At 38.4% G+C, this 17,306-nt stretch overlaps 1 protein-coding gene across 1 annotated transcript in view; it reads left to right on the forward strand.

Moving 5' to 3' along the window:
• The window catches only part of LOC116317445 (ras GTPase-activating protein 1), a 29,549-nt gene that overhangs the window by 7,131 nt on the left and 5,112 nt on the right, over window positions 1–17,306 (forward strand). The window contains exons 2-13 of the mRNA XM_031736216.2: window positions 8,904–9,056; window positions 11,319–11,454; window positions 12,362–12,432; window positions 13,933–14,050; window positions 14,346–14,377; window positions 14,619–14,671; window positions 14,793–14,943; window positions 15,089–15,167; window positions 15,603–15,726; window positions 15,832–15,988; window positions 16,132–16,219; window positions 16,996–17,076. Coding sequence (XP_031592076.1) covers window positions 8,904–9,056; window positions 11,319–11,454; window positions 12,362–12,432; window positions 13,933–14,050; window positions 14,346–14,377; window positions 14,619–14,671; window positions 14,793–14,943; window positions 15,089–15,167; window positions 15,603–15,726; window positions 15,832–15,988; window positions 16,132–16,219; window positions 16,996–17,076 — 1,243 coding nt within the window. The remainder of the gene's footprint in view (window positions 1–8,903; window positions 9,057–11,318; window positions 11,455–12,361; window positions 12,433–13,932; window positions 14,051–14,345; window positions 14,378–14,618; window positions 14,672–14,792; window positions 14,944–15,088; window positions 15,168–15,602; window positions 15,727–15,831; window positions 15,989–16,131; window positions 16,220–16,995; window positions 17,077–17,306) is intronic.

Genomic DNA, 17,306 nt, shown 5'->3' on the forward strand with positions numbered 1-17,306 from the left:
TGCTCCAACTCACAACTGTTGTCTGTCATCGTCAGCTCTACAACTTCCTTTCTATTCGTTGTGGAAACATGAAAAAACAAATGTAAGTAAATGATTAAAGGATCACATTTTGCATGGGAGTTGTTTGAATGGCTACGCACTTGTGAGTATGCACTTGTTTTTTGCGTAGGGTAATAAGTGTTTACGCACATATTAGTAAAAGAAGGCTGTTGGCCGTGAACTCCTGAAAAGAAAATTCTATAATTTGGGGTACTCCTTGAATTTCATGGCTGTACAAAAGTTCTTGTCCATCAGCAATACCATGCTAGCATGTTAGGTTTTACTTTGCTTCCACAAACATTTTTTTTTTTTTTTTATGCAGGTCACAAAGCTTTGTTTATGCTCGCTGTTGTTAAATTCGTGGTTAAGCTTTGGTGCAATGTTTTCTGGTTGCCATGTGCATATGCAAAATGGATGAGCTGGAGGTATGGGTCTGTGTGCACATTCAGCTCTTCAGGTATAATGGTGCATATTTTCAATTAGCACAGGATGCACTGGTTCTGCTTCCCATTTGGCACAGAACTCAGAAGTATTACTTCAGCAGTTTGAAAAAAAAAAAGAGACCTTTTGCATAGGGGTGGGCGATATAAACGATATACGATAGAAACGATATAGATTTGGCCAACGATAGAGATTTTGACTATATCGCGATATCGCGATAGCGCATGTTGATGATGTCATCAAGCTGCGCCTGTTTTGGTAGAAAGTATCACAGCGGCTACAACCATTATCATCAGTAGATTATGTTCTCCTGACTGAAGTTTGGCCCGTGTATAGCATCCTGCTAGGCAATTGCATTTGTCCCTGACCACCAGAATCCCTCACGTTAACTTTTATTGAGTGGAAAAAAAGTTGACGTTCATCCTCCAGCTTCACTGTGCTAATGTTATGCTAACATAGCTGTGTCGCTAGCAATCACGTAGCACAACATTATATACCAGGTAGTCCAACTTCGGTAACCCTGCAAACGCCACTGCTGTTTAGTTTTCTGTCTTCACTTATGTTGGAAGTGGTAGCAGAGCTGTACGTTTTAATTAGTTTCAAAAATCTCTGTCAGAACATGGTATGAAATGTTTAGGTATAAACTAGCGAGCTAACTTCCTGTTAACTTCTAACTCCGTTAAATTTAATAAATTCTGTTTTCATGGATGCATGTAGGGCTGTGCGATATGACCAAAATCTCATATCCCGATATTAAGACATCTATCGTCCAATAACAATATAAATCACAAAAATGTAACATTTTCTGTAAATTCTGTGAATGTCGGGCAGCTCGACTTGCGTGAAGTGTTTCCAGCTGGGCATCGCGTACCTGGAGTCGAGTGTTTTAACTGATGCATGAAACGATACATTTTTAGACATAGGTTGTAACGGCCGCCGTTTTCTTTGTGAGTATTTATTACACGGCGTGCTGCGGGGAAAAGCCTGTTCTAACGTTTGAGTCTAAGGTTTATTTTTTAGCACCTGACGGCTCATTTTTGCTTCTCATCCGTAAATACTCTGCATCTTTCACGTGATTCAGTTTATTTTGAAAAGTCTCAACAGGATCTTGAGCTTTATTGTGAAAGGTTTATGTGGAAAATAAACAAGCGGACATGAGGTGGTTTTACCGTCGTTGTTGCTAACGACAACGCATAAAAACAAGCGCTTGTCTGTCTGTAGTGTGGTTATATTAAATATAAGAGAAAGAGAGAACTTTAGGAAATTAATATAGCCACTACAGTGACCATCAAAATAATGAAAAATATTGCCGTAAACAGTTTATTTTGCGACACCACAAAACAAACGATAGCGTAAAATGAAACGATAGACGTTTTTATATCGTCATCCGATATATATCGTTATATCGAACAGCCCTAGATGCATGGATGTTAAACTTAATTGTTACACCCGATAAAGCAGCAACGCTGATGATTTAATTAAAGATGAAAGAATTTAGACTGTTTTTAACTCTCAGTGTTCGTTTGACTTTGGGACCTGAAGGGGATGGAGTTTTGGACCCAGATTACTCCTCACTACGGCAGCCGTAATGCTCTGACAATCCATCAAGCAGTCCATCAGCAGGCTTACCAAAGTTGTACTAAAACATTTTTAACAGATTTCTGCTGCGCCAAAATCGGTTCAAGGTCAGTGAGCACAACCAGAATTCATACATAAGGCACACTCTCGATTTTTGAGAAAATTAAAGGATTTTAAGTGTGCCTTATAGTTTGGAAAATACGTTATACAGAAGAAAAGAATATATCGTGATATATATCGTTATCGCACATGCTTCAAATTATATCGCGATATGAATTTTAGGCCATATCGCCCAGCCCTACTTTTGCAGATAATTTTGGCAAAAGTACACAATTCGGTTTGTGCTCGAACACCTATATTTTAAAGATGATTGAGGCACGCTTGACTTGCTGCAGTCTTGAGTGTGAAATTTTATGGTGGTGTAGATTTTTCTTGTTTGTTTGTTTGTTTGTTTTTAGTTTATTTTTTGCGCAGTGAACAAAGTAACAAGCATAATCACGGTTTCAGCCCGATAAAATGTGTTAGCCCAAATTAAAGTGAGATAGTCATGCATTACGGGAATCAACAGTGCTGTGTTTATATAAATGGCCTCAATGTCGCCAAACTAGCAGCTGTTCTTCACAATTAATCATCACTATTATTTGATCAATCCAGTTTAACCTGGAGATGATTTTTAAAGGCTTAAGTTTGACTTTCATGGAAATAATTAATCAACCATGTTAAGTGAAAAGTTAGAAAATTCCCTGCCACATAAAAAAAGCCCTGGTAGTGATGGGAAAATTAAGCTAAGGCAGTGTTACTTTATGCCATTTCTAAAGCTGGCATTGCACTGTGATGCAATGTTTAATTTAAGCTTTTAACAACTTAAGAAATAGATTATTCAGGATAGGGCTGAAGGATTTGGGCAAAAAACTATTTTTTTTATTAAACGGATACTACAATTTCAAAATTTCACATTCTAAAGTCAGCCTTGGTTTCAGTACTTGTAAAGTAATAGATTTTAAATGTGAAACTTAATGAGAAGTTATGATATGTTATGATAACATATCTTCATATCTATTACTTTAATTTCTAAAGCAAGGACACAGTCAATTAACAAAGCACTAATAGTAAAAGAAAAATATGCTGATTTGCTTTACTTGGATTCACAATACTGTATACCTTGTTATGGCTAAAGCCAGATTTTTTTAAACTACTTTATAAGGGCAGTTCAGGTGACAAGGTTGGCCTATTTTTTTTTTTTCTTTCTAATGGATGTGTGTTTTTTAGTGTTTGTGGGCAGCATGCAAATGTGTGTTCATACGGTCGGCTGTATATGTGCAGATATGCCACTCCCTACCCCTGCTTTTCCCCTGCTTGGAACACCAATCGCCAGCATGCTCATGATACGTGATTTTAAGGGAGAGAGGGAGAGAGAGACTAAGGGAGAGTAAGAGAATGAGAAAGTCAGAGGATGAAGTGGGAGCAAAGAGAACAGCTTGACAGCAGCTGAAAGATCAAGTCGTGTTATTCTTCAGAATAGCTTCTAGAGAACCAAAGAAGCAGACAAAACCATCCAGCTGTCACCAAAATAGGTTGTTGGTTGCATGTATCCAAGTCCATCTGCATCTTTGTGTACTCCTGTTTATCTTTCTTCCATGGATATCACTCATTAACCCTTGCTACAGGAGATGGACGTAATAAGGCACCAAAAGGGTCACATCACCATGCTTGGTACGGATTTAAAGCTGCCGTTGGTCCGCTCTACACGTCAGAGCTTACAGTTTTTGCCTGGCCAGCAGCGCTGTCGGTGGAGTGGGTGCACCTTGTGAGAACACGGGACACAGGAGGGAGATGCAGCAGAGGGTAAACTCGGTGTAAGTGGGAGATCAAATCAGCCAGTAAATCTCACAGCTTCTTTTTTTTTTTTTGCTTTTAATTCTTTGCTGTTGTAGGAACCCCTTTGGAGCTTTTTTAAAATTTATACAGGTTTAAAAAAAGATTAATGTGAACTGGATTCCAACAAGATATATTAAGTATTAATTGTTACAATTTTTCAGACATGGCGTAACATATGTCTGCAAAACATCTTAAAAATACATTAAGAAAATTGCCTGATGCTTAGCCCTGGTTGGGTCAGCTTAGGGCTGGCGTGCCACTGGTCTGGCAACACTGGCAGAAACCCTGGAGTTATGCATTTTTTACATCATAAACACTCTGGCTGTGTACAGACAGCAGTGTTCCTGCAGCCTGTTTTCACACCAATCTGCTGTCTAAAAGTGGGAAGCTGCTGCCAGAAAGTCTTGTGCACTTAGCTTTGCTAACAACAGTGCAAGAACTCGAAGTGTAAGAGTCACTTACAATGTTGCACCTCCATAATTTGTCAGTTTTACAAGCAGTATGCTCACACTATAGAGCCTGCAGAGATAACATTTTTTCCCCAACCACCATTTCAGACTCCACTAACCTGTTTATTTCCAAAAAGAGTCAATAGCCGAATGATCATGTCTCTGTATGGTGTGTTGAATGAATGGATTACACATGAAAAAAAAAAAGAGTTGTTTAACTGTTGTGCACATGTGATATGTTTTCGTATTTTTACCTAAATTGCAGCCTGTTGTTATCTAGCAATTGCACTTACTTCATGATAGCAGTTGTAATTGAATTCACCACACTAATATACTGCAGAAACAGTAATTTATTAACTGATTTGCTTGGAGAAGGGTTTACTAGTTTATTAAATAGTCCATATGTAAGTATAATTGGTCAATCCTGTTGTCATTGTTAATCCAATTCTCAGACCTAATGCACAGAAAGCTGCTAAAGGTTATTATGTGTAATTGTATGGCTATATGTGATATGCAAAAAAGCTAATGGAGTGCATTAGCTCTATTTAAGAATATTGGAATCTTAAATATGTGTGTAAAAAGTATGCTGTTCAAGATACCAACTACACAAAGTCTGTAGCTACAATGAGGTGCATTGCTAATGTACAGCCATGCACTATTTCTTTTCTTGATCCTGATGATGGCTGACAGTATGTCTGTGGAGATATTTGAGTCCAACTGTCAAGACGAAGGAAGATGAAGAATTGAGGCATAAGCTAGAAAGAACAAGCTCCCAAAACGGCTTAATGAGAGACAGACAGGCACACAGAGAGACGATGTCTAACCCACTCAAGTCACAGTAATCTGTGCCTGTCCTGTTAGTCTTATTGCCCCTAGAGACTAGGCTCCAGCAGACAGGAATAAATATATATGTCAACAAAAAAGCATTTTGTCTGATTTTCTCATGTGTGGTAACGACAAAACTAACCATTAAGTGGATGAGCACAGATACTAGAATTGTTGCTTGCGATCATCATTGAAACTCAGATTTAAATTCTCTGTATAGCATTTTTGACAAAAAAAAGGTTACTGTGTAAATTCAGCCATCTGGTGAAGCTTGTTAAATTCTTAAATCTTATCCTGTAGTTCCTGTCTTTGCTCTTTAAAAAAAATGCTTGAATGATTTTGGTCAGAGTTTTTGGTGACCCCGTTTTGAGCTCAAGTTTTTTAGAGGCTGTATTTTCAAATAGTAGCATGTCATGACTGGACTGTTTTATTTTTGGGGTGGGAGGTTAGAAACAATTCACTCTCTGGATGATACACTTTGCCTTCATGATATTGACTGATTAAATTTGCTCAGATCAGTCCGTTGATGTGATTGTCAGTCATTTTCTTTATCCATTTTCATGTCTGAATGAATGATTCCCTCTGTGGGTAGGATACAATATGGTTATGCTGTTATGGCGATCCTGTTGTCTAATACCCTGATCATGAGTTGAGTGGACAGGAATGACCCAAACAATGCAAACACAATTTGTTATTTATCCTCAGCTTTGTTTATATTATTATTTAAAACGGCTGTATGGAACAACTGTTCCCCTTTTAATTAGACATGTAGGTTTTATGCATGCATGCTCATAATTTTTGTTCTGAAAGCTTGAATATTAAAATATGATTAAGTGTTAATTTTGTGCTCTTTTTTTTTTTCTAAAGATATCCATTAATAAACAAGTATTTTATCCATTCAAGTACTTCTTTGAATTTGGATGAGTGCTTCTCTCTCTCTCTAAGAGTCTGTTGGCTGTCTTTGTGTAAAGAACCTCTCATTGTAGTTAGATTAAAAAAAAAAAAAAGTTTGCTTTGTACTCTTTGTGGCTTGTGGTGCAGGCTGTCGTTTCTAGAACTAAAGCTATAAACAGCACATAACCCCTGTGTCTAGTGATAGAATATTTTTAAGGCTTTCGGCCATCAGCCCTGTATTGTGTCATCCTGCCCAACTCACTAGACTTAACATGTGCAGCAGTGCACAGTGATATTCTTCTTAAGTGCATTACACGGTTAGCTAAACTATCCATGTAACCTACCCAAGTAAATCACTTGTTTACAAGCTTAGCTGGAAGGTTTATTTTGGCCTCTTGTATCGTGATGGAGTGATTAAACAGGTCTCTGGTGTGAAGATACCATTCAAAATGCGGGCATTGGCTTGGTGACACTGTGGGAACATGGGTATTTGTGACCTAGTGTGGACACCACACTATGTTGTCATTACTGTAACGTGTGGGAGTTGCTGGGCTACTGTGCAGTATAATGAAAATGCTAATGTTTTTAACATTAGTCTTTAGACACACGCGCACACACACACACACACACACACACACACACACACACACACACACACACACACACACACACACACACACACACACACACACACACACACACACGGAGCTGTAGTTGAAAAAGTAAATTCCTTATCTTGTGTTGAGCTAAACCAAAACGTCATGGTGTTGCTTGATGTTCGTGTTCTGACATGAAAGAGCATTCCTGAAGCTGATAGTAGCACTGTCTCATATCACCATTGCCGCGGCTTATTTATCTCAACACTTCTCCTTTTGTTTAACTATTTGCATCCCATGTCATCATGGAGGATATATAGCCTACACACAGAGCTGCAGGAAACTTCATCCAAATAAATTGTTTTACTAAATGTAGATGCAAAAGAGCTTAAAGTTTCACAAAAAAATCACATACTTTGATTATATTTTATCATGATGTCACATGTGATGTTACAGCTTTCCTTTACCACCATTTAGTGGTATCCACAATTGTCTCTCTGTTATATGGAGTGTAGCTATCGAGTCCTCAATGGAGTCATTCGATTACATTTAGATCACACATTTTCCTTTTTGTATTTTGTTGTTGTTCATGGTGGGATGGACCTTTGAAATCGCTGCATCATTAACCATTAAAAAAGAATTAAAAAGTACAGCTGCTTGAAATGTCTCAATAAGTGCAATTTCAACAATTTATGGGTTGCTATTTAAAGATCGCAGAGGCTCGTTAAAGGCAGAATGGCTTCACATGGAGTATTATGAACAAAGGAAAACAAACAAAAAATGACAGTATTTGGAGTGTTGAGACAAGAAAATACTTCTTGCTTTCCATGTTCACTCATGTTTACAAGTGCTGGCATCAGAAAGGCAGAAATGGCAGTTCATGTTATTGAAACATCAGAATCATTAATTTGTTCTCTGAGATTGTCATACTTTGCTAGTTCATGTAGTTGGCTACCCTTTGGTGAGCTGGTTCTGGCTCACCGCGTCTTTGTTTGCCACACCCGATTAAAAGAGTATAGTGTGTGTGTGTGTGTGTGTGTTGGAGGAGTCGTAAACAACTTAAATAACCTCATTCCATAATAAGTGGAGCTTAACTAGCCAGTAGGATGTGGTGGAAAGTTCTTTTTGTCTTGATGTTATTGTTTTCAGAGTCATCTGTCTTTGCCTCTCTGTGTTATTTTCCCATATTTCCTCAACCTCTTAAGGGCTCCTGGCCCTGCTCTCTCCAGCTGCTCTCAATTGCCATCTTCAATTCTCTTATCACCAAAAATCCCCCCCAAACCTCCCTCATGGACACACTCCATCTCCTCTTCAGCAAGCTTTCTCTAGCTTCCTGCATGATAGCAGAGTTGATGGCATTTTTCTTTACAAATGGAGACCTGTACTTCCCTAAACCAGATGGGAGCCATTAAGGTCTCCTGTGAAAAGAGCTACTGCAGCACCTCATTCATCCTCTCACCTCTGCATGTTTTTCCAGTCACTGCCCTCTGTTCTGAGAAGCACCACTGGCCTAAATTTGGAAAAACATGTTAATTTTTTACCGCAGCTGGCAGGGCCCTTTCAAATTCAGCCCCACCTGCTGAAATTTTAACCAATGTTGTTCTTAGGTCTTCTGTTTAATTCAGAAAGCAAGACTTAAATAGAGTTACTAAAAACTGAAAAAGCCAAACATTTGCTTTTATGAACCTAAACGTTGTCTTTTGAACTAATGGACATACAGTGCTAAAGTTTTAGTTTAATCTCTAGATTCAGTAGAGATTGTAAAGCCTTGATTAAACTTTGTTCATCCGTGAGTCTGTTAGGTTCTGCTCAGGTTAGAGTAACATAAATTTCATCATCAGATAAGTGAGCAGGATGGTCAATGCGGACTGGTTTTTGTGACTGTGAAAACTTTGCTGCAGAGAAATATAACTACAGTATGTCACTATGCATGAAGCCAAATGGACTTCAAAGAGGTATAGCAGGAATAAATACTCGGCCATTGAGTTTGTGGCCTCTGTGTCCAAAACTAGGTATATTCAAGGTTGTTTGCTGTGTGTAATGGCTTTATTGTTTTTATATAGCTTCTTTTAGTTGTAGTTAAATGTAGCTTGACTTGTCAACATATTATTTCATGGTTAAAACTTTAGAAATTCTGTGTATACACACCTTATGCTACATGTTTCTCCTTTGGGCAATTTCCTTACTGTTTGTTTTCTCTCAGGTGGTACCATGGCAAGCTAGACCGAACCATTGCAGAGGAGCGCCTGCGCCAGGCCCGAAATCCTGGCAGCTACCTCATCAGGGAGAGCGACCGCCGGCCCGGTTCCTTTGTCCTGTCTTTCCTCAGTATGACCAATGTGGTCAACCACTTCAGGTATGATTTTTATACACCATTCAAACAGAATATAACTCTCTGTGACTGCTCGCAGAACTCCGGAAAGAGAAGTTAATTTGAACCTACTTAGCCTACAGGGTGTTTCTATAATTTACAGATAAATAAGAGTGGTTCAGGCCTGAGGTTTACATAAAATGGGAATCTCATCAATGTCTTATTTGTGTTTAGCCTAATATCTATGTAGACTTTGAACGCCTGTCTAGCATGGTGTTGCTAACATCTGAGACCAGAGAGAAATGTTTGGTTGGAATAGTTAGAGTAGCATGGTGCAAAATGAAGTGTTTCATTTTTTTTTCGATGGCATCTCACAATAAGCAGGATCCAGGTTGTAGGTAGTCGCCTTCGGGTAAGATAAAATCTCTTAAGTACTGAAGTTATTTATTACCTGTTAACCAAAAGGGCAGAAAGCTAGAGACTACAACAGAAGGGCAAGTTCAGAGATTAGCCCTTACTTCAAGACTGTTAAGGTTTAAGAAAGTAGATTCTGGGGTAGTTCAGCCTTTTTGTCCCACAGATTCAAAGATTATGCAGAGCTTGAGAACAGTGTTTTGTCATGGCAGCTTGTACACTTAAATGTTTGCTGCGACTGGTGACGCTGTGTGTGTTTGCGTGTAAGGTGGACAAGATGGGGGTTTTTTTTATGCAATGTGTGTGGGCGGACTTGATCCAGAAGAAAAATGACACCACACTTGTTTAACAACAGTACCCTGGAGCATTTTACAACCTTACAGTCAATAAAAAAGACGAGAAGAAGATAAGACATTACAGTCTGTCCTTTCCTTCATGGTTATGGTATGTTAATATTAACTCTGCAGCTCACCAAGATTCAGGGCAAACATCATCTAATTAAGTGAAAACGACATGATCTCCTGTGGACGTATTGCCATGATGTCATCAGTGATGGGAGAAAGGAGCTGCTCTGTATATGATTTATTCATGTTATTTTAGTGAGTTAGTGTTTGTTAGAGATTTGTGGTTCCGTAACTGGTTGCAGTTTAGAATCTGCTTGTTAAGTGATAATGGCCAACCCTGCTTCCAGGTCCAAGCTCCTGCTGTGTTCATTAAGGCTGTTGTCTTAACTTGTAATCTTAACTAAATTTTTTATATATTTCATTACTTAATACAAACAATCCCCTAAAAATAATCTGTGATCATCGTAGGCCTCTCTGCCTTTTTATTAGCACTAATCATGTGCATCATGCCTTTAAGCTCAGCTTTAAAACCTTACACACAGCCTATGGACTTACAGTTTGCCAGACACCACATATTTGAATGCTTCAGATAAGAATCTCTCTGAAGCGAACTAAAATTTCAATGGGAACATGAAGCTTAGGATCAAGAATTTTTCATGGTGAGTAATCCAAACCACGCAGGAGAATATGCATGACTAACCTTGAGCTGTGAATGGATCATCTCCAGTATTCTCTGGTTGTTTGGTCAATTTTCAGATTCGTTTCCTGCCTTTTGATTGCATTTCTCATGTCTTGCACCATCACATTAACTTCATTTGGGAGCCATCAGAAAGTTGATATCAGGGTGTTTATTGTTATCCTAACCATAGATCTGTAGCTAGCCATCAAGTAGCACACCATTATATGCCAGTTAACCAAATTCCAATAACCCTACAAACAATGCCGCTGTTTGGTTTCTGTTTTAATTTATGTCTGAAGTGAGAGCAGAGCTGCGCATTTGAGTTTTTAGACATCCATCGAGCTAGTTGACTTCCCGCTAACTTCTAACTCTGTTAAACTTTGTAATTCCTGTTTTGTTTTGTTTTTTTCCATTGGTGCCTGGATGCTAAACTTTAGTGTAACACCTGGAAGGGCACCCACACAGATCGTTGTAATTGAGATGAAACAATTTGGGCTGTTTTTAACTCTCAGCGACGCCACGGTATTTGAGTTCAGGAACCGAAGAAAAGTTTGACCTGCTAATAATGTCAGCAGATAGCAGTAATCATACCCGTACACTGCAGTGATTTTCAGGTTTTTAACCTGTGTTTCGATATGAGCTTACCTTTGCACATATGCATGTGATGAAGCAGTTTATATCCTCAGCTGTGTTTACACCAGAGCTGGATGATGTATCATAGGAACAGTGATGGAAGTAATCGATACAGATAATTTAACTGTCAAATAAATGAGAGTTGAACTCTTTTTGATTGTCTTTACTGCCCAGGGGTTTACCTGTACTTAAAGCTAACCATAGCACCTTCTTTATTGTTATGTTTTCTATTAACAGGATAATCGCCATGTGTGGGGACTATTACATTGGTGGGCGGCGGTTCTCATCCTTATCAGACCTGATTGGTTACTACAGCTATGTGTCTTGCCTTCTAAAAGGAGAGAAACTGCTATCACCAGTGGCCCCTCCAGAGGTGAGTGACTCCATGGCTGAAGGTATACAGTGTATTTCAAAGTACTGCGTTTAAGGTAAATGTAAAGTCTTGTAGTGTTTCTCTGTAATTTTATTTGACCCCCGATTTGTTTTGTCACACCATCCCCAATGTTTCTGAACTCAAAGTAGGCCAAGGTTGTGCTATATTAAAAATGAACTCCTCGTCAGTGTTTAAAAGACTTAACATAACGTGAGAAGTTTCTTGTCTGCTTTTTTTTTTTGTGCTGATATGAATGAACTATGACTTTCAGATGGCATATCATTAATGATTTCCTTTTAAAAACTGAAATTGTGATGGTTGGATAGCTGTGTTTAATGTAGCTAATAAAATGTGTGACTGGCAGCTTGTTGAATTAACGGTCTCCTATGCTGTTTTGCAAATGAGTAGAAAAGAACTTTCCCCAGGGCTCTATCAAAATTTCAGACCCTTTTTATATATACTTAACAGCGTGCAAAATGGGACAAGAGTAAAGTGTGCATAATGAAACCTAATCTCCTGAAATGTCCCGTAAGAGTTCTGATCTGATAAAACGTGTGAGGGTTGAAAGCTGAGTGGAAATGTGTACCTTTTGAGATAACTCGAAGCCAACCTTCACTCCTTTATTATTTATTTCTTTTTTTAAGCCACTTGTTCATTACAAGAGGAAGTATTTTACGGTCTTCCTTTTCCTTTTTTTTTCCTTTTGCCTTCTGGCAGATTTCAGAACTGTTTAAGGCAAAGCCTGGGCTAATGTTAATTATGCTTTTTAGGGTAGTGGGATTTACCCCTGGGAGCTGTAGTAGAATACTTGATTTTCAAAAATAATTGGAAGATTTTACATGAATATAATTCTGAAAGGTCAGGGCTAAGAATGAGGCTTTTATTCTTTTTATTCCTGTTTCCACAGCCTGTAGAAGACAGGAGGAGAGTCAGGGCCATACTTCCATACACCAAAGTGCCAGATACTGATGAGATCAGGTAAGTGTCATGTGTGCACAAAATCTGCTTTTCTTGTCTTGTCAGGTAAAATCTTCATGTCCCAACCATCACTTTTCTAAAAGTATTTTTATGAATGTGAACCATAATCTTTCAGTTGCACACGAGCCACAGTGGCATCCTAGACCTAAAAAAATACCTATTCTTAGCACAAAGAACAGCCTAGTCTTCCTTTCATTTTTGTGGCATGACACAGCAGGCTGGAAAGCACATTATCTGACTTGTGACTGAAAAACGGCCTTGTCCCTGTCATTAAGCTGCAGTAGGCACACTTACTGATGATCCCAGCTATTCCCGATTTCCTAAATCTGATAAACATCTGTCTGAAGTCAACCTCAACGCTGAGCCTGCCAGTGAGCCAGGCTTAACTGAGCACACAGGCATGCAACATATACTTCAGATTAGGGGTAGGTGACATGGTTCAAAATTATATCATGACAATTCAAGAATATTTCCAGTATCAAATTTATAAAATAGTTAACAAAACGCTATTGATGCTTGCAGGCAGCAGTTTAAAAAGTAAGTATATGGAGGGCATTTTTTTCAACAAGTTACTGATGCTGATGACACACTTCCTAATTTTAAGTGTGACACGAGGCGCGACCAGCAGCAGCATTCTAGTCTAATAGTAGTGACACAGCAAAAGTCAGATTTAAGCACAAAAGTAGCCTACTAAACATTTTAGTTAACATACCTAAAGTAACTTAACCTCGTAAGACCTGAACTCTTTCATGGCTTGCATTTTTAATTTCTCTTTGCTATTTGGGCTGATTGGACCTGATGAATGTAAAAACAAAGAATTACCTGATTATTTTTTTTTTTTATTTTTTTTTTTTCTGAGGAAAATGAGATCCACATAAGAAGACATTTGTTTTAAATTTCGATAGAACAGTGGCAGTGTTCTTGTAAGTGGATATCAGGCCCTTGTAGAGCAAAATTTAGTATTTTGGTCTACACAACCCAAAATGCGATGTCCACATATGTGGACACCAGGTCCTAGGAGGTTAACTTTAACTCTACAGGAGCCTGCGCAATATTGTGGCTTAATAAAACTGAAACTAATTTGGTATGTTGTATCAAAACATACCAAATGATGATGCTCGGTAGAGTCTAAATCGTCATTGGAGCCTGATACAAGGCTTTTGCTTTCAGACATGCCCGGGCTTGTCTCGTTGGGTGTACTGTGAATACATGATGTTGCTATAGCAATGATATTGAGATATGACATTTTTATATTGTGTAAAAAATTATGCTGGTATTATCATGACCGAAATGATATGGCACACCGCTACTTCAGATTCTAGTAACGCTTTATTTCCACACTAAGTTATTATTGTCTGTATATCTGTTCACTTTACTGATCCCAAGTTGACATTAAATCACAGTCGAGATGATAGTTCCCCTACAGAGCGACAATGTGATGCAGATAGTGTTGGATAAAGTCTTTCTTAGTTACTTGATTTTGACTTGATCTATTTTCAGCTTCCTTAAAGGGGACATGTTTATTGTTCACAATGAACTGGAAGATGGCTGGATGTGGGTGACCAATGTTCGCACAGAGGAGCAGGGACTCATTGTGGAGGATTTGGTGGAGGAGGTGGTAAGTACGGCCTGATATTGAGAAGCTCATATCACCTTATTTTTCAAAATATCTTTATCAAACAATAAAAGTAAATTCTATGGAAAAAACAAAACAAACAAAATTAATAGTGGCATCTGCACAGCAGTGTGCATCAAAAACAAGCACTGCACTAGCACTGTGAGGTGACTGCAACATAGCACACTAAAGCAGGCAAAAGCATAGCACCCACAGTTGGGATGGGATATATGAATACACAAAATAATTGCATGATATTGTAAAAACTACAGTCATTTCTGTTTCTGATCATTTTCAGGGCCGGGAGGAGGATCCACATGAGGGAAAAGTGTAAGCTGCATGGCACTGAACTGACTTACTTAGTGTCTCATATCTGTTCTCTTCCATAAAAATCTCTCCTGTCTGTTACAATAATTTATCACACATAATTGTATTATTGTATTTTATTATTGCAGAAAATGCATCCATACGCAGAGCCTAGTTTGCTTTGTCTTTTAGACATGTGGGCACTACTGAGCATTTGGTTGATTGCATTAATTCGGTCTGTTTTCCTTCTGTTGCTCTCCTACAGCTGGTATCACGGAAAGATCACCAAGCAAGAGGCCTACAACCTTCTGATGACAGGTACACTTTCACTCAGCACTGCAGACATTAGTTTCTTTTTGTCCCAAATATGTTGTGAACATTATCTAAACATGTCGCTTTTTCCGTCACTCCGCTTCTTTTGCTCCTTTTAATTTCATAGTTGGTCAAGTGTCCGGTTTTCTAGTCCGGCCTTCAGACAACACACCTGGCGACTACTCCCTCTTTTTTCGCACCAATGAAAGCATCCAAAGGTTTAAGATCTCCCCCACACCTAACAATCAATACGTGATGGGGGGGAGGTACTATAACAGGTATGTCTGCCTTCAGTGTGGCGATGCAACACACTTATATATAGAAAGTTGCAGTATAATTGTAGCATTTCTTTAATGCAGCATCAGCACATATTGAGGATGTCGACTAGTTGCTGATGAGCTGAGTGTCTTTTCTCTCTGGCAGTGTTGATGACATCATCGACCATTACAAGAAAGAACAGATTGTTGAGGGTTACAACTTAAAAGAACCTGTTTCAGTGCAGGTAAGTACAGTTATATGCTAACGTCATATAATGAACCTCACTGTATTTTTGACATTCGACAATGTGGTTTGTGTGTGTGTGTGTTTGTGTGTTTGTGTGTGTCTCTGAAGATGTCGGGGCTTAGCATTTGTGCAACCTTGGAAAGGCAGTGTACAAAATTTTTTTCTAAGATGTCATTTTGTTGATATTTGAGGTGAAGTTTTAGAGCTTAAATGAATGCAAGGTGGAGGACTTAACCTTAAATATGCTAAAGTACTAAATTTTAATATGATTGGACTCTCAGTGAATAGTAAATGTAAATTTTTAATAAAAATCATCCACACTTCTCTTAATCAATAGACATAACAGACAGAGAAAAGCGATGTAAGCTGGTCTTTTGAATGATCTCGTTTTACCTTTGTCCTTATATGATGTTTGTTTTTGTATTTACTGTAGCACCAGGAACAGGTTCTGACTGACGTAGTGGATGGGAGAGAAATTTATAACACTATCAGACGGAAAACAAAAGATGCTTTTTACAAAAACATTGTCAAAAAAGGCTACCTCCTGATCAATAAAGGTTTGTGTAACGTCGGCTCGTTTTGTCTGGGCTTCTATTATCTTCTTGTAACATCGTGAGTAACTATTATCTCATTCAGAGTCTAAACGTTGATTTCTCCCACAGGCAAAGGCAAACGGTGGAAGAACCTTTACTTTATCCTGGAGGGTAATGACGCACAGCTCATCTATTTTGAAAACGAGAAAAGAGCCACGAAACCCAAAGGGCTGATCGACTTAAGCGTGTGCTCCGTCTACGGCGTGCACGACAGTCTGTTTGGCAGGTTGGGCTTTGAAACCTAATCAGTGGTTTCATTTTTTTACACTTTAAAATCTGAATGCTTAATGATAGCAGTTGTGTAGACAGTGTATAGATGGAAATTAGTTTAATCTTTAAAGCATGTTGTCTTCTGTTTTACTTTTTCAGGCCAAACTGTTTCCAGATTGTTGTCCAGCACTTTAGCGAGGAACAGTACATATTCTACTTTGCAGGAGAGGCTTCAGAGCAGGCACAGGTAAACGGAGAGTCAGCACTTTACTGTCACAGAAAATGGTCAAACAAGGCAGAAACACATACACATTCATATAAATATTTTTATACACATTTATTTTTCTGAGAGCGGAAGGGTGCTTCTCTAAAAGAACAAGTATTTCAACATCGTTATCTACTTTCGTAGAACTCAGCCGACTGGTATTCTTTCCATTTGTCTTCTGCTAGATCAGAGTTCAAATTTATTCCATTATTTATTTTATCTTTCATGTATCATTGTCTAAAGTGGAAGTTAGAATGCGGGGAAGAGAAAAGTAGGAAGGAAGGAAAGAGCTCATGAACATACTGCATTGTTTATCAAACCCCTTGAATTAGAGGTGAAACACTGCACTTTAATCTCGCCTCAGTTCTTTGATTTAAAATCTTTATACAATGTCATAAAAATGCTTGAAAATGAAAGAATTATTGCTGTAGCTTCGGTTTGACCTGACGGTGGCAGTGTTGTTTCACTGTAGAATTACACATGTACACTGTAGCAGCGGTGGAACAGGTTTGCTTTAGGACAACAGTTTTCTCTTGTTTTATATTGTAATATATTCATTATAGTATATTTTGTCTTAGATACATTTGGGGCCACAAAACATTTTCAGTTTCCAGACACAAGAGGCCACCAGTTAGAAATGTCACAATGAGTGAAATTTTATTCCTTTTGTGGAATAAATGAGTACACACAGTGTAAATACAGTATAGTGTGGGTTTTTTAATATTTTGGCCATTTTCTTTCTTTCCATTTTTCTGCAGGATTGGATGAAATGCCTTCAAACCTTCTGTAATAACCTAAGGAAAACCACTCAGCCCACCTCCAACAAGAGGCTTAGACAGGTTTGTATAGCAGGAGCCAGTGTGTGGTCATGATGGCAAAGCAACCCAGCAGATGATTAAATCCAGTGAATAAAGAGGCAGCTCTCATTCAGGTGTACGGGCAAGAGAAGGCTGCAATTGTGACATCAACATTTTAAAGTTTAAAATGTATCAAAACATAATAATATTGTGAAAGATTAAACACTGATTATTAAAATGGCTTGTATATTAATTCTTCTGTGATGAGGCAG

This window comes from Oreochromis aureus, linkage group 12 (genome assembly GCF_013358895.1).
Source record: "Oreochromis aureus strain Israel breed Guangdong linkage group 12, ZZ_aureus, whole genome shotgun sequence".
Classification (NCBI taxonomy): Eukaryota; Metazoa; Chordata; class Actinopteri; order Cichliformes; family Cichlidae; genus Oreochromis; species Oreochromis aureus.